Source organism: Pavona decussata, unplaced genomic scaffold (assembly GCF_977016875.1).
Source record: "Pavona decussata unplaced genomic scaffold, jaPavDecu1.1 SCAFFOLD_21, whole genome shotgun sequence".
Taxonomy (NCBI): domain Eukaryota; kingdom Metazoa; phylum Cnidaria; class Anthozoa; order Scleractinia; family Agariciidae; genus Pavona; species Pavona decussata.
The window spans coordinates 6,595,335-6,610,112 of record NW_028145444.1 but is presented as its reverse complement, the minus strand read 5'-3'; the positions used below and the strand labels follow the sequence as shown (position 1 = coordinate 6,610,112).

General features: G+C 37.4%; 1 protein-coding gene across 4 annotated transcripts in view; it reads right to left on the bottom strand.

Annotated features, from left to right (window-relative positions):
• The window catches only part of LOC146486506 (serine/threonine-protein kinase Nek10-like), a 28,771-nt gene extending 18,731 nt beyond the window's left edge, over window positions 1-10,040 (bottom strand). The window contains exons 1-8 of one of the 4 annotated variants that reach the window (XM_085101318.1): window positions 9,902-10,040; window positions 8,877-8,997; window positions 3,070-3,136; window positions 2,525-2,649; window positions 2,373-2,433; window positions 1,039-1,076; window positions 720-804; window positions 122-163 (exon numbers count right to left, since the gene is read on the bottom strand). In XM_085101318.1, the coding sequence (XP_084957444.1) occupies window positions 122-163; window positions 720-804; window positions 1,039-1,076; window positions 2,373-2,433; window positions 2,525-2,649; window positions 3,070-3,136; window positions 8,877-8,926 (468 nt within the window). In that variant the 5' untranslated portion in view covers window positions 8,927-8,997; window positions 9,902-10,040. Of the gene's footprint in view, window positions 1-121; window positions 164-719; window positions 805-1,038; window positions 1,077-2,372; window positions 2,434-2,524; window positions 2,650-3,069; window positions 3,137-8,876; window positions 8,998-9,200; window positions 9,469-9,901 lie in introns of those variants that run through there. The other 3 variants (XM_085101327.1, XM_085101346.1, XM_085101335.1) reach the window with 3 other exon arrangements.
• Between the last annotated feature and the right edge of the window lie 4,738 nt (window positions 10,041-14,778).

Here is a 14,778-nt window from a genome sequence, read left to right as displayed (position 1 = left end):
ACTGTTTTACATGTATAGACTAAAGCTACAATGTTTCTGTGTTTTTGATTTCATGCATGTACAAAATTAATGTACATGGCTTTTTCCTAGAAATAAAAACACCCTCAGCGGCCAGCCTTACCTCTGAAAGAACCTTGACTCCACCAAGATTAAAAAACTCCACCTAAAGAAGTTGAAGACAAAAGAATAAGCTGATTTCTTGGCAACTGAAAAATTCAATGCTAGTACGCGACACAGAAAGCTTTCATCAGTGAAAGCGAGACACTAAAGGATATGTTCATATCACTCAATTACCCAACGAACTTTAAGGATTTAAGTAATGCTTCATGGCTTGATGCAACACAAGCTAAATTTAACAACTGTACTGCATGTGTCAACCACATCCTTGAACAATCAATAATTTTATAGGTTTTATTAAGGGTGGCGCAACAGGCAAATTCAATGTCTGTGGACACGACTTTGTCTTACTACTTTTTACATCTTGACTGGCTTTTTCCATAAAAAATAAAAAACATATCCGAGTTTCATGTAACTTGCCTATGGCCAAGTGTGCAAACCTCAGTTGCCCAACTGCTTAAAAACTTATGAAAGCCCCAACTGTAGCTACTCAAGGAAACTGGACATGCACTAGTTCTCATGTGTCACATAATATACACTGTAAGTGCAACTTGCATTTTCAAGCAACTTGGTGCCCTAAAGAAACAAAATTTTAATTCTACCTGGAATACAGGATCCCTCATTAACATTCTGAGACAAATCAACACTCTGAGGATATTCTCTGGTGGAACTCTTTCAATCCATTCACTGAAAAGAAAAAACAGAAATTATTGTTTATTCAAGTTGGAGAAAGGGATTCAAAGCTTGGCCAAGAAATGTTACAACGTACAAATGTAGCAGAGGATTGTACACGTACATGTTCATATATTGTACAACTTCAGGGTTCATTTTACCAATGCACTGCAAAACTACATGTAGAAGTGACTGTACATTTTTGTTCCATGATGGACTAAGCTGTCACTTATACACTGAAGTACTTACAGGTAACAGACTCTCTGCTTTACCAGGGCTGTGAAGATCTACACATAAAATGAATAATAGAACATCGCATAAGACAAATCGGAATGAATTTAACAGGGGCACTAATGGATACATTAATTATGTCACATTAGATCCAAACTCATGAGAGGCCCCATTTACATGTAAGCTTGGCAAAGAAAATGTATGTTGTAGATTTCTACATCAGAGATTTGTACATGTACATGCATGTAAAAAACATCTTCCATAATGGCGTCTGTATTGGAGCACGGATGTGGCTAAGGAAAACCTCAGCAGCATCATTAATAAACCCAGCTTACTCGTTTGGACTGTGCACCTTTAAAAATAGTCTCAAGTTAATTTGTGTTCTGTTGAAATTTCAGCCGGTGACAAGACCTCTTTCAGACAATGAAATTCACCAGTAACCTGTTCTTAGAGATATCACTGGTGCAGCCTTAACCCATCCTTCATGTTGAAGTTACATGATTATCTGTTAAGTGGAAGTGTGCATTACTCCACAAGTGAATCTGTCAAAGTGCATCTAGTACATGTATGAGAAGGAACCCTTATGACCTGGTCAAACGGCACATGATAGTCGATGATAGTTGATGATAGTCAAAACTACCATCTACTATTATCAATTATCATTCGTGTGGTCAAACGGGAAAACTATCATGTACAGTGCAGTACCAGTACATGTACAATGTATTTGAACACGCTCAAAGTGAATGATAGTTGACGATAATCGACGATAGTGCATGATAGTTCGTGGTCAAATGAGTGAGCAAGTTTAAACTATTATCAACTATCATCAACTATCATGCCCCATTTTACCAGGGCGTTACACACAGAGGCAGATACACATGCATGTTATCACTAGAGTCAAATTATGGAGGACCCAAGAATCTGGACCTGCCTAAACAGAAATACAGTATATCAACAATGTTCAGACAATAATAATTCAAATAACTCTCATATAATTATTATTTGAGAGTTTTCTAATACTGCTGACCTGATACGACTTGAAAAAGCTATCGTTCGACCCATACAGATGGACACATCTAAAAGCATGTATTTCCTGGTCCCAAAGCATGACACTACAAAATACACATCTAAAAGTGTGTATTTCAGTCTCACGCTTTGAGAACGAACCAATATATTAGTTCAAAATAATGGACAGAATACGTCCATCTGTGCAGGTCGAAACTAAGATGGCCTTTTCCGCTCGCATCTGGTCAACAGCATAATGGACATTTAGGGGAAATTTACCAATGCCTGTAAAGAGTACTTGTCAAACCACAAAGTTCCAGATGAGATATTTTTTTCATTTCACATACCTGGGTAAAGTAGACTTGATGATTGTGTGAGCTGAAATTCCTGACACCCTGATACCTGGAACTGTTGTGAGTGGACAGAAGTTAGACTTGTTGGCAAATTAAAAATATGCATGCATAATATTATTATACATCACTCCAAAGATGATTCTAACCTGAATTTTTCCAAAGCCAGAGCTTCAGTTGATTGGTGTTGGTGCGGCAGAGCATTCACCTGTGAAGCCCAGGGATTGACAGTTGTGTTCTGATTCTCATCTGTTACCCACGAAATAGATGGAAGCTAAAACACAAATGGATTTATGAAACACAGTCGCACAAATCAAAACCAATAACTAAAAATAATTCCAAAGATGCTTAATACAAACAGTCAACAGCACCTATATGCACACATAATAGCCAGTGGAGAGCCCTGGACTTCCATGGGGATCTCCCTTGCCAAGCTTAGGCTTGACTCCCCAGAGCATCCAAGCGGTGTTTGGAAGGTCATGTGTTCAATTCCCATGACGGACGCAGATTTTTTTCTTCGTCTCCCATTTCACCATTTCAAACAAATCACTTCTCTTGGTAGTTTTTTAGACAATACTCACAGACATTACTTTTACTTGTTGCTTATGTTTTTCATTGCCCCTGTGGAGCTCAAAAAATTTTCTACACAGACAACGAGTAAAACATCTACACAGTGTATGTTAAAGGCACAAACCTGCTGTTTGCTGGCTGGAGTGTTGAGCAAGTCAAGCAGTCGTGACAAATCTTTCTCCTCATTGTCTCTAAAGAGAAAAAATGATGCATTAACATTGTTACATATTTTTTTTAAATTTTTTTTTTTATTATTAGCCTTTCACAACACCAACATTTACGATAATAAACACTACGTAGAGTACTTATTTTTATACAGGAGGGTAAGAAATTATCTCTTTATAATGTGTACAATGTATTAAAGATGTTCATAATTAACAACCAAAAGCAACAAGGTCATTAAAATCATACCCAAAAACACTGGTTTAGAAGAAGAAGAAGAACAACAACAACAACAACAACAACAATATACTGTACCTTTCCTTAGGACTTTGTACGATAACAAAATAAACGTAAATATAACACTGTACTAATCTTGGAGATATAAATCTATGATTTAACATCTGGAGCAGAGAGAACCTAAGTTGTAATTAGAGCCAGAAATATAATGTATTGCAAAATGCATAAATATAGAGCCCAAAATAATGCATTATATGACAGTCATCAGATTTTTTGAAACAGCACTATCAAACCCTGTTTAGTAGCTTTTTCTAACTATTTAAAAAGATCTATTTTCATGTATTTTATTATCATGGTCATTTTGATTAATTTTGTGAAAAAGCTTTTGCCATCAGTTTCAATTTAGGAAAGCTTAATAATGCTATCACCAATTCTTTCCAAAAACTGATACTGAGGAAATATTGTCCTAGCTAACAGCATCACAATTTTTTCTCAATCATCAATATACAACACCATAAATTTCTGAATAACCCCCTATAATATTATAATCCTCCAACCTCAGATGCTAGGCCTATTTTCACTTGGGATCAGTCCCAAATGGAGCTGGTCTGGACCAGGTGTGGTTACACTTAAGGACGGCACACACAAAGGGACTACAATCCTGGCCAAAAATTCCCGGGACAGCAACACAAAACAGCATTGTCAGTGAACATCTTCATTCTCTATATCTTAAGCCGGTCTTCAACACTTTTATTAAGCTGTCTTTGCAATTTTTGGAAAGCCCCCTCTCCCCCAAACAATGCTGAGCGCAACTGGAATCATTCGGACTGTAGATAAACTCAGCATCGTAACAACATTGCTTGGGGGCGGGGGAATAGTTCGTGATTAATTTTGCAAATCGTCCCATTATTTTTGGCCAGGATTGTCTGATTTTAGCGTTGCTTTTAAATTGGCAAATTATATCATTTTGAAGACAATTTGGAGGTTCCTTTTGTTAAAGTCAAGAGTGTTATGGCTATCCCCATCATCACCGTGCCGTAAAAAGTGAAAGTTAGTTACAGTCGCGAATATTGGAATAAGAGATGAGGAACGGATATTTGTTTTCAGACGTCGATATGCGTGCGCGTAGTTATTTTGCAAAGTATGCACATAGAAGCACTGACAGAGATAAAAATCTTTCGAAAACTGTAGCCAAATGGAGAGGGTATATTTTATCAGCGATGGTCCGTAGTTAGATGCAGTCTACTTGCCTGTTCCGAGAGAGGTTAGGAGCCCAGATGTTGGATGTAAAGACGAACATCTTTTTGCGACCTCCGACGCCCTCTTAGTTTTGTGTTAGGCAGGTGCCATTGACAACACGAACACAAATTTTAAAAGAATACGAGATGGCGCTTTTCCCACTATTGGAGACGAATATCACTTTAAGAGCAGAAACGTTTAATTCCTAGCGGTGGCTGTTTTGCCAAATCGCGCGTATTGCGTGACCACTCAAAACAGATACAATACGTCATCAAAACATTTGTCCGAACATTTCTCGGCTACATTTCTCACCACTTTAAAGTCATTTTGCGATGTTTGTTGACACTTTATTACCTTTTTCAGCGTGTAAAGGCTTTCTTTATCATTTGATCGCCATGCTGAAATGCTTTCCTAAATGCATTTCACAAAGTAAATCTATTTTCGAACATTTCTCACCCCATTACGTAAAAATAATTCAAAATCAGCTTAGATTTTTTATTGCGACACGGGTGAGAAATGTTGCCAAAGTACTAAGACGAACTTGTGCTGTGGTCAAAAGGGGTAGAATAGAAGAGGAAACAATCTTTCTTTCATTGGGAGAAAAGTTTACCTGGAAACAAGCCGTTTTCTTCGCTGCAACACGATTTGAATGAGCGAGAAATGACCACGAGAACTGTTACGTATTGAAACATAGCAAGTTCAATGTCACGCAGTGCGTGACTTACAGCTTAACTGGCTTTGAACGGAGCGGTCTTTGAATGAAGTGCAGTTATTTTCCCTTACGTTTGAGTGAAAAGCTACAACCACGTTAAAGAAATAATGTGACGGTGCTGCTTGAGGTTCTTACGCTACTAGTTGGGTCTATCGTCCTGGAGGGAAAGCACGAAAATGGAACTAGAGCAATTCCCCCTTCTATTCTACTATTCTGCTGTGCGATGTTATCTCTCACTGCAGTAGGACTATCATCCAAAGTACTTAAAAACGCCCGCGTAAATTTCTATACCAACAATTTGCCACACTAGTAATGTTCTAGCTGTAATTTCTTCCTCAAAATATCGATTTATGAGGATAAGTCTGCTTTCCATGCAGTCTACATAATGTACATCTGATGAGCGTGTGGAGATCCCCTGCTAAGGCCATAAGGACACAGTTTGGCATTTTGGTGAGATCACGCTAAAGCTATTTGCGCAAAGCTTACCCAACGGGTAAAAAGAGTAACTTCCTTGACTTGATTACTGGCCAAAGCAAAAATACGCACCATATGACGTGGTTGACCGCTAGTAACTTACATTCCAATGTTTCCACTTAGCAAATACGCACGGTAAGCCTTACAACAAGAACTCGCGGTCTAAGTCCTCTTTTCTATGACGACTAAAAAATGCGACCATATGTAACCCTTGAGACTTGAAACAACATTAACTTCATGTACAAGCAATAAAACGCATGAAATATTTATCTTTTCTAAAGATATAACGAGTTTTTTTGCAAAACCACTTTTTCAGACAATCCTGGCCAAAAATTCCCGGGACAGCAACACAAAACAGCATTGTCAGTGAACATCTTCATTCTCTATATCTTAAGCCGGTCTTCAACACTTTTATTAAGCTGTCTTTGCAATTTTTGGAAAGCCCCCTCCCCCCCAAACAATGTTGAGCGCAACTGGAATCATTCGGACTGTAGATAAACTCAGCATCGTAACAACATTGCTTGGGGGCGGGGGGGGCGGGGGAATAGTTCGTGATTAATTTTGCAAATCGTCCCATTATTTTTGGCCAGGATTGTAGTCCCTTCGTGTGAACTACCCATTTTCATCCAATCTAGTCACAGGGACCAAAATTTGGTCCCTGCGACTTGTCCCACGAATTCAGAATTTGTGGGACAAATAATTGAACAAAGGGCAAATCCAGCTTGATTTTTGGAGCATATTCATTTGGAACCAGTTTGTGGGTACATATCCTAAAATTAACTGTTCTAATACAGTAGTTAGCCTGACCTCCTCACCCCCTCCCCCCAAATAATTTTATATGTCCATGGATTATTAGCATTAGCTGTATTTAAGCTTGGTGTCAACCCCAACAAATTCAATTTGATATAAAAAAATTCCCTGTAATAATAAGTCCTCAAAAAATAAGCTCATAAAAACTCCTTTGAATGAATATGGTATACTAAAGGTGGCAAAACAATTTTCTAGTATGCAGGTGTCAGTAAACGTTATTTGTAAACTATATTCTTCAGGGTGCCCAAAATTAACATGGTGCTGTGCAAGATTAACTAAGAAGGAATAAATTTTGATACTTGTTGTTGAGCTAGATGCCATTGCCATGGCAATGCAAAGACCTATTAACCGTCCACAAATGATAGTTTTCCTTAATTTTTAGAGAATATGCTCGTTGGATTTTTTCCACTTTTTTGTCTCCAGAAAAACTCACAAAATACTGACATGGTGACGCTGCTTTCATTTAGTTTTAACAGAGGGATCTCCTGTAAAATAATGGTTTTGCACTTTAATGTTTTGTGAAGATAGAGTCTGTCAGATTTGGGTTTTTGTTTGTAGGCGAGTTACGCTTTTAGAGAACTACTGTTTTGTCAAATTTCATGAAATTCTAATAAGCGGTTCCCAAGACAACAGTACATTTCTACTAAAACAACCAGTCGCAATTTTTTGGTCAAATACATGCGCGCGTGGCTTTTAATTGGGTTTTCACAGCAAAGATGAAAAACGTGCAAAAAGGCTTAGCTCTTCGTAAACTCACTTTCTTTGTTCGGTAATAAAAGAAAAAGGGTTCACAAACGAGAAACTGAATTATTTTAAGAACAAAACTTGATGTTGTGATCCATTTGATATAAAATTGATGGATCGCTTTATCAACGCCATATTTGCTTACCACAACCCTAGTGGGCTTACTACATGTACCTGTCGAGCTTGCGCGCACTTACACCTGTCAAGCTTGAACAAACTGTGTGCAGCCACCCTAATTTCCAGAATGTTGATAATTTTGTCTGACATTGACAACAATAGAATTATAATTAATTAGACTGCTTGACAGCAGTTTATGAAAATTAATTAAGAACTAGCAGGTCATATAGACACACTTTGAAACGCAAGGAAACCCTGCTTGGTTTCAACAAAGACGAAAAATATGACAAATGCAAAACAAACAATAACATACTATCTTTTATTGTGTAAAACAAACTGAGTTTTGACAATCAGAAATATGGAAAAAACAACTGTTCCAAAATAATGTATAGAAACGGGAAAAAAATAACCTCAAATAAAAATGGCTTTTAATTAAGAAAAATTTCTCTGTATTAAATATCACTGTTCGAAACAAAATAAGGACAAATACCTTTAAATTAAGCACTTAGTTGTATTTTGTTTTGCATTAGGAATAAATGAAAATTGTGACGAAATTATGTTTTCACGTCATGTAATCTAATTAAACTGACAAGTTTGCAAAATATTTGAAATATTCCAAAATGTATCATTTATACAGTTATGTTCGGTAAGACGCATTTCATTACACTGTACTTCGCTAAATTGTTTAATTAAATTTTATAATCTCACGCAGAATTTACAAAATGTAGTATTATCGCTTACCGCAAATTCATTCCAAAGGATTTGAACCATGAAAATGATGCAGTTTTGAATTTCATAATCAGAGAACAAAAATATAAAATAACATTTTAAGGCAGATCGATTTTATTACCGGCCACTTAGGTATGGTTGATTTGAAAACTTCGGTTATCTATAGCATATATTAAGCTTATTGTTGATAAATACATAGACGGGTTTAGCTCCAATATTGAAAATCGAAAATTACATTTACGGAGCGCTTAGAGTTTTGCTGACATTAAATTGTGGACCTGCTATACCTAGATGTATCTTGAACTGGTGTTTAAAATCAAGAAGAGACTCTTTCTAACGTGCAGAAATGTTTTCATTCGGAGCAGCACGTTCGCAGAGTTTACAAGACAAGTAAAGGTCAGGTCTCGGGGGAAATGAGTTGTGAAGGTACTTGACGATCGATATTGTCTTCAAAATAATACTGTCTTTTATGCATGATCTCAATGCAGAACACTTCATTCCAACATGCGAAGATATGAAGGTCAACATGAACCACTGTATATGATTTAAAAACGGGCCTAAAAATTACAAGAAAGCCCGCAAACTGCGGGAAAACCGATCAAGCAAATGATACGAAAGCGAAGCCGCGGATTTCACTTAAGTCCTAAAGCGAATATGTCCTAAATTAAAGCGAAAACATTTGTTATAAAACTCCTTAATTGACCAACCTGAGTACTGCAGTTGTTTGCCCTTTATGTCGTTTATCCTCCACAGGCATCGTGGACTCAGAGCAAGCTTCAATTCCGTCTATCTTTTTCGTTTCTTTGCCATTGCCGCGGGACCGTGTACCTGAGGGATATTAAAATCATACGCAAATGAGCTTGTTTCAGGAGTTGACTGCCCAGCAACAGAAATATATTGTCAATGAACTCAGTCTTTTATAAAAGCACAGCGGCAAAATGAACTGTGTTTATGAAAATAAAGCGTTAGATTAGCTCTACAGCATCAGCACTCCGCGATAGAAGAAATTCTTGAATTGATAACCACATTACCGCGACGACACGTAAGCTTGGCGTTTAAACTGAAATTTCCTGGATCTAAAAGCGAACAATCTGAGGTCTTCTACCGATTAAGTTCAACTCGATTATCGTAACTCCTTTGCAATTCGAACACGAACTGACATACCGTTACGTGAATTGAACACGGATGTCTTGAGTAGTGTGTGTGGGCTAAACTCACTGAAACTTAAAGTTTTCAGGCGAGAGGAAATACGTAAAACACTGACAGGAAATGACCTCGGCAAAATCTCAAATCATGCCGTTTTGCTGTCCCTCAAATGAAAATGATGTCAAAATATATGTATGTATTGAACTGAATAGGTGTAAACTTGATTCTGCTGTATAAATGAAGAAAACCAGCCTTCGTTTAACGCTTGAGATTACAACCTAATTGTTGTGGTTTTGGTTTTTCTGTAAGATCCTCGATCGGCGAAGCTTCAAGCCGCTGGTAGTGAACTTCGACAGTGAAGCTTTCTAATAAATTCTGTCGAAGTTACAGAAATCTGTTTATGTGAACACGAAATACGTGCGATAATCTTCGAGAGACTGATAAAATCGAGAGTGTTTTAACTCTTTCAGCTAAAATATCAGTACGATGTATGCGAGAGAAATAAACACGGTCACCCGCAAACATGGCCGCAAATGATCCCAAAATGAGCTGGTTACGATAAACATAAGCACGAGACTAAACCTACCAGTAATTGATAGACAATACCCACGTTTCCTCCTTTCAACCCGTTAGCTTGAAACCCCAGCTAAACAGTGTTATTTTCGACCGGCATTTCGCTCGAACAAAATTCTGTTCGCACAGTTTGCTCAAGAAATTTGCAAAGCAACGTCAATTTCTCAATAAAAATATTGTCATTTTTTAACCAATCAAAACACCTCTTGCCACAATGGCGCGTAATTTCGACCAATCAAAATTATAATGCGGACCGTCTGAACCCACTGTATTCTCACCTGGTATGTTTTTCCTTCAAGCTTTGCTGAATTTTTTTTCCAACTTTGCTTGAAAATTATCGTCCTCAGCTAGCCAATTTGGGCAACATGTGGCTTACTGTGCTTTGTTCGGCTTTGAAATTAAGTCCAAAAAAAGATCTATTCACTGCAAGATTTTTTTATTTCAGAATTTGGAATAAATTTTTAATACTCTTTTAATTATGATCTATCCGATAAAATTAACTCTTCAAGCAATTCAATTCCGTTCTGCAACAGTGAATGTTTATCCGCATTGCTACTCACTCGTTTTCGGTACGGTTTAAATTTTTTTTTTAATTCTTCTACATTTTTAAGTGTCTTCCCAATCGTTAGTTAATTTTGTCCGTTTATTTATTTCACCTGTACAATTCCGATTGAGCTAAAGTGCCAAATGGTTTTCAGCAAGCTCAGGAGCTTATGACATAAGCTCCTGGCAAGCTATATTTGCTTGTCAACGACAATTGAATCCAGAGAAGCAGAGACGCAACGTAAACAAAAAAGTAAATCTTTGGAGCAGGAACATTCGAAGATGCGACAGGAAGTCAAGAGGTGTTAGTTGGATGAATTAAAATTCACGGTGCAGTTGAATGCCTCTTGAGTCATTGTAACCATGGTGATCTCGATAGTCCCAAGTTTGTTCCCTGTACTAAAATGCGTCAAATAATATAAGGTGGTTCGAAAGGGTCTCACACTACGTTACTAGACGTTGAAAGATTACACAAAAGCAGTTTTAAGTAGGAAGGTAGCGTGCGAACAGCAGACGTATTTCCGGTCGGTCGGAGGTACGACCGGAGATACGTCTGCTGTTCGCAGGCTAGTAGGAAGGTAACTTTGAGGTTGAGTAGGGAACTGGGTCGAGTTGTAAATTTTATCTAATTAAGGCGGGGGTAAATTTCCACGCCGCTTAAAATCAGATTAATGGAAAAAAAAAACTCTCTGCTTATCCCGTGAATCTATGTTGTAGGGTGTTTTGTAAATTTTTAGGTTAATTTTGGGTATATTTAGTTTGGGAGGAGATTGGAAAAATTAAGAGAAATAAGAAATATTGAACATTTAGTGAAGTTATTAATAGACATCATGATAAAATGATGATACACACGTTATAGGTTAACAATAACAATATAAAAAATTAAAAGTTGTCAAAGTTTCATCGCGTCTGTTTGTGCCGTTAGGTTCTAATGTTTTGCCTCTGACTTTTCGCATGTTGTCTATATTTGAATTTATGAGCTCCAGAGGAACTTATTTATCCCTCGACCAGCCTCGAAATCTTCTAATTAATTGGGGTCAATTGGCTGATTCACCTAAAACAATTATTCGCCTCATTGTCGGTGATAGCTATTCAGTTAACAAGACCGAAAGGTGGTATGGGTAACGGTAGATCTTTGTAATTTGGGTTCGGTATAATTTCACTGTTTTCAGTGCCATGATGTTTGTGAAAATACCGTAAGTATTTGCTTCTGTGTTTTTTTATTGGAGGGGTAAGCAATAACCGAGTTTGGTAAATTTAGGGGATACATCGGTGAAAAAATTTGGGAAAAAATTCCCTCTAAATTAAAAAAAAAAACTCCCATATAATAGCTTCAGTACAAGCAACACAAATTGTACCTTTTAAATACCCAATGAGTATTTGATTTCTCTGCCTTCACTATTACTTATCATTTCTATTGTTTTTTTTTATGTAAAAATTGTAGTATGATTTTATGCACTCTTAATTTTCTTGTCTTTTGTTTTGTGCTACTTAGTTAGTTGCACGTTATACGCCAGTTAGCTGCACGTGGCAGTGACCAAATCGAAAGCCTTAGCTCCTTTGGCCTATTGAAATAGTGCATACTGAAATAATAAAAAAAAATCATCGAGTTATTCAGACTGGGAATTCTCAAGCTCCGTTGGTGAATGTGACCCTACGTACTGCGCCGTCTTCTTATTATGTGTCATGTTATCCCAGACCAACTTTGGTGGCGTCAAACGGGTTTAGCCATTCGCCGACCAATTCAAAACTTCAACATTCTCCCCCCCCCCCCACCCCTCCCCTTCCCCCTCAAAAAAAAAAACAACAACAACAACAACAACAACAACTTGGGCAACATCCCGGGCATTTAAACTTTTTAGGAAACTAGTCATACCAAGTTCTACCTTGTCCGGGGTAGGGGGATTAGCGAAGACAGCAACTATCTCATGAACATCGACAAAATTTTTATGGCTTTAAAATTTTAGTTAACACAGAAATATTCAGCTAGCAAGAGTTAGCATCGCTAGATAAGCAAAAAAAAGTGCGGTCTGAATCGTGTTGACATTTTTTACTGTTGGATAGTAGGGGTGGCCTTGCAATAAAGACACCATCTTTTAATGTTGGGGAAGGGGTGTAGCGCAGAGACCAATATCTATTTTGTGGTTTGGAGGTCCCGTTCGAGTATACTAGTTTTGACTAATTCCATTTAAATTAGCTTGTTAAGATTACCGCCCGACGAGGCCACAAGGCCGTGCAAATGACCTACCCTTGTACCGAATTTGAAGATCAAATGCCCCTCCTCAAAAACAACTGTTCCAGTTGTTGGTATTGTAACTGGGGATTTTGGGAAATTTAGCTTCGTGGCTGAGCAAGAGGTACCCTGTCAGCTTCCGAGATCTTTTTTACATCAAGTGGACCAGATCTTCCTCAAGGAACATAGTGTTTATTACAGATCTAAAATCATTCTGTTACAGGCAGAACTGAGGAGCTTTTACTGAAGAACATTTGTCATATAAAACCCGTAGCCAATAGTATCTTGACAACTCAATTACACTAGCGTAAGCTTAGCTAATGGAGGAAATTGTAAAGATTTTACTTTTCGCGCCTTTACAAACGGAAGCTCATTTCGTATTCGAAAGAACAGCAGGTGTTCAGCACCTATATGATTTACTTGACAGTTACAAAGGCTGTGATATTTCCTATATATTGAGTGAGATATACTTTTACTGAAAAATGCCCTGTGACAGTATACCTTCTTTGAAAACTGGTGGTTCACGTACATTCAATCAAATATTCTAGTCGATTCTGTTCATATACACTGGAAAACACTGCGGACTGCGAGCGATCTCTCTCCCCATTCCCTCCTCGCTCACTTTTCTAATTTGAATAATTTAACCGTCGCTTTACGCGAGTTATCTGAGGAAAAAGTTGTTTTGTTTTTTTTGTTTTTTCAGTTTTTTTAATAGATTGGCAATACAAAGACAAGTATTGACAGGAAACCCGAAAAAGAAGCTCCGTCCCTCACTGAAGGGTTACCTAAAGCCTACACCAACTAACAATTAAACAGCTACTAAAGTCAAAAGTACGACTTCTCGCGGTCTAAAAACACTGCGAAATTTGTCATGTTTGTGGAGACTTTTTTCGATGAGCCAATCGCTCACAAAACCGACATTTTCCCCTTGAACTCATCCATGGATCAGGAGCCTCGTGTATTCCGCCGGACAAGAAGAAAGGTGTAAACTTGACATTTCAGATTCAAATTCCCCACCCAACCCAGGTAAAGTTCATCCCGCACCCTCTGGAGGGCCTTTCGCGTCATATCCCCAGTGGTCAAATGCTAGCTAGGGTTATGCCACGGGGGGGGGGGGGGGGGTGTTGAAGTGAAAGAGCTGCTACAACTGGGCCTGGTCAAAAAATAAAATGATCTCGTTTCGTGATTACAAGAGACCAATCTCATTGTTAAAATTATACGGTAATTTATGACTAGTTTTTTCAGCTGTCTCTTGTCGAAAATTTAAAACTTTACGGGCGATATGGGAAGTCGCGTTTGTTCAGTATATTAACTCATATCATAGACAAATAAAATAATCGTAAAAATCAGTCCACATATATTCTACTGTGCATGTTTGTAAGCAGAAATTGAAAGTGTTAAAAAGCTCATTGAAAATTAGTGGTCAGTAAAAATTCCTTTTTTCTCCAAGAAGTTCAAGTTGTTCACAGTTCAATCAATTATTTATATCTTTTTGCAGCTGATTAACTTATAACGTGCAATGTTGTTGCTAGGATATCTTTATTTAAACAGTACCTTTCAAAAACCGAGTCATATGATAATCAATTTTAAATTATAATCTGAAAAATTTACGTTCGTTTTTGTATTTTTATTTGGTACCACTCAAAAATAATACTCTAGATCTATGAGGCTTGTCTCAGAGCCTATTTTTATTTTACTCTCCCAAAAGTACTTCATTTCATAGACGATGTTTAATTTGTTTTTATAACCACTATGCAAAATGATTCTGAATTTTCTCTCTTTTTTTTGGATGAATTCTATGTTTACTTCATTAAAATTGTTTAAATACACATAAGATATAAAGCTTCGTTAATTGCCTTCGTTAATTGACATCAAAGTAACTTTTAGGAGAAAGAACAAACGTTTTATTTCTATTTTGTGGTACCTTTGGCATGCCATCTCGATTCGCCTTTTCAGATTAACCTAAGAATGAAACACAGAGCGAAAATCACCCTGGTTTTGTTTCCAGGGCGAAGTAATGTCCGTTTCGCTATGCTCTACTATATTGATTACACACATATTAGCCGTGAATGCGAACGTGTTCAATTGCATACATTAAACTGACACATTAAACT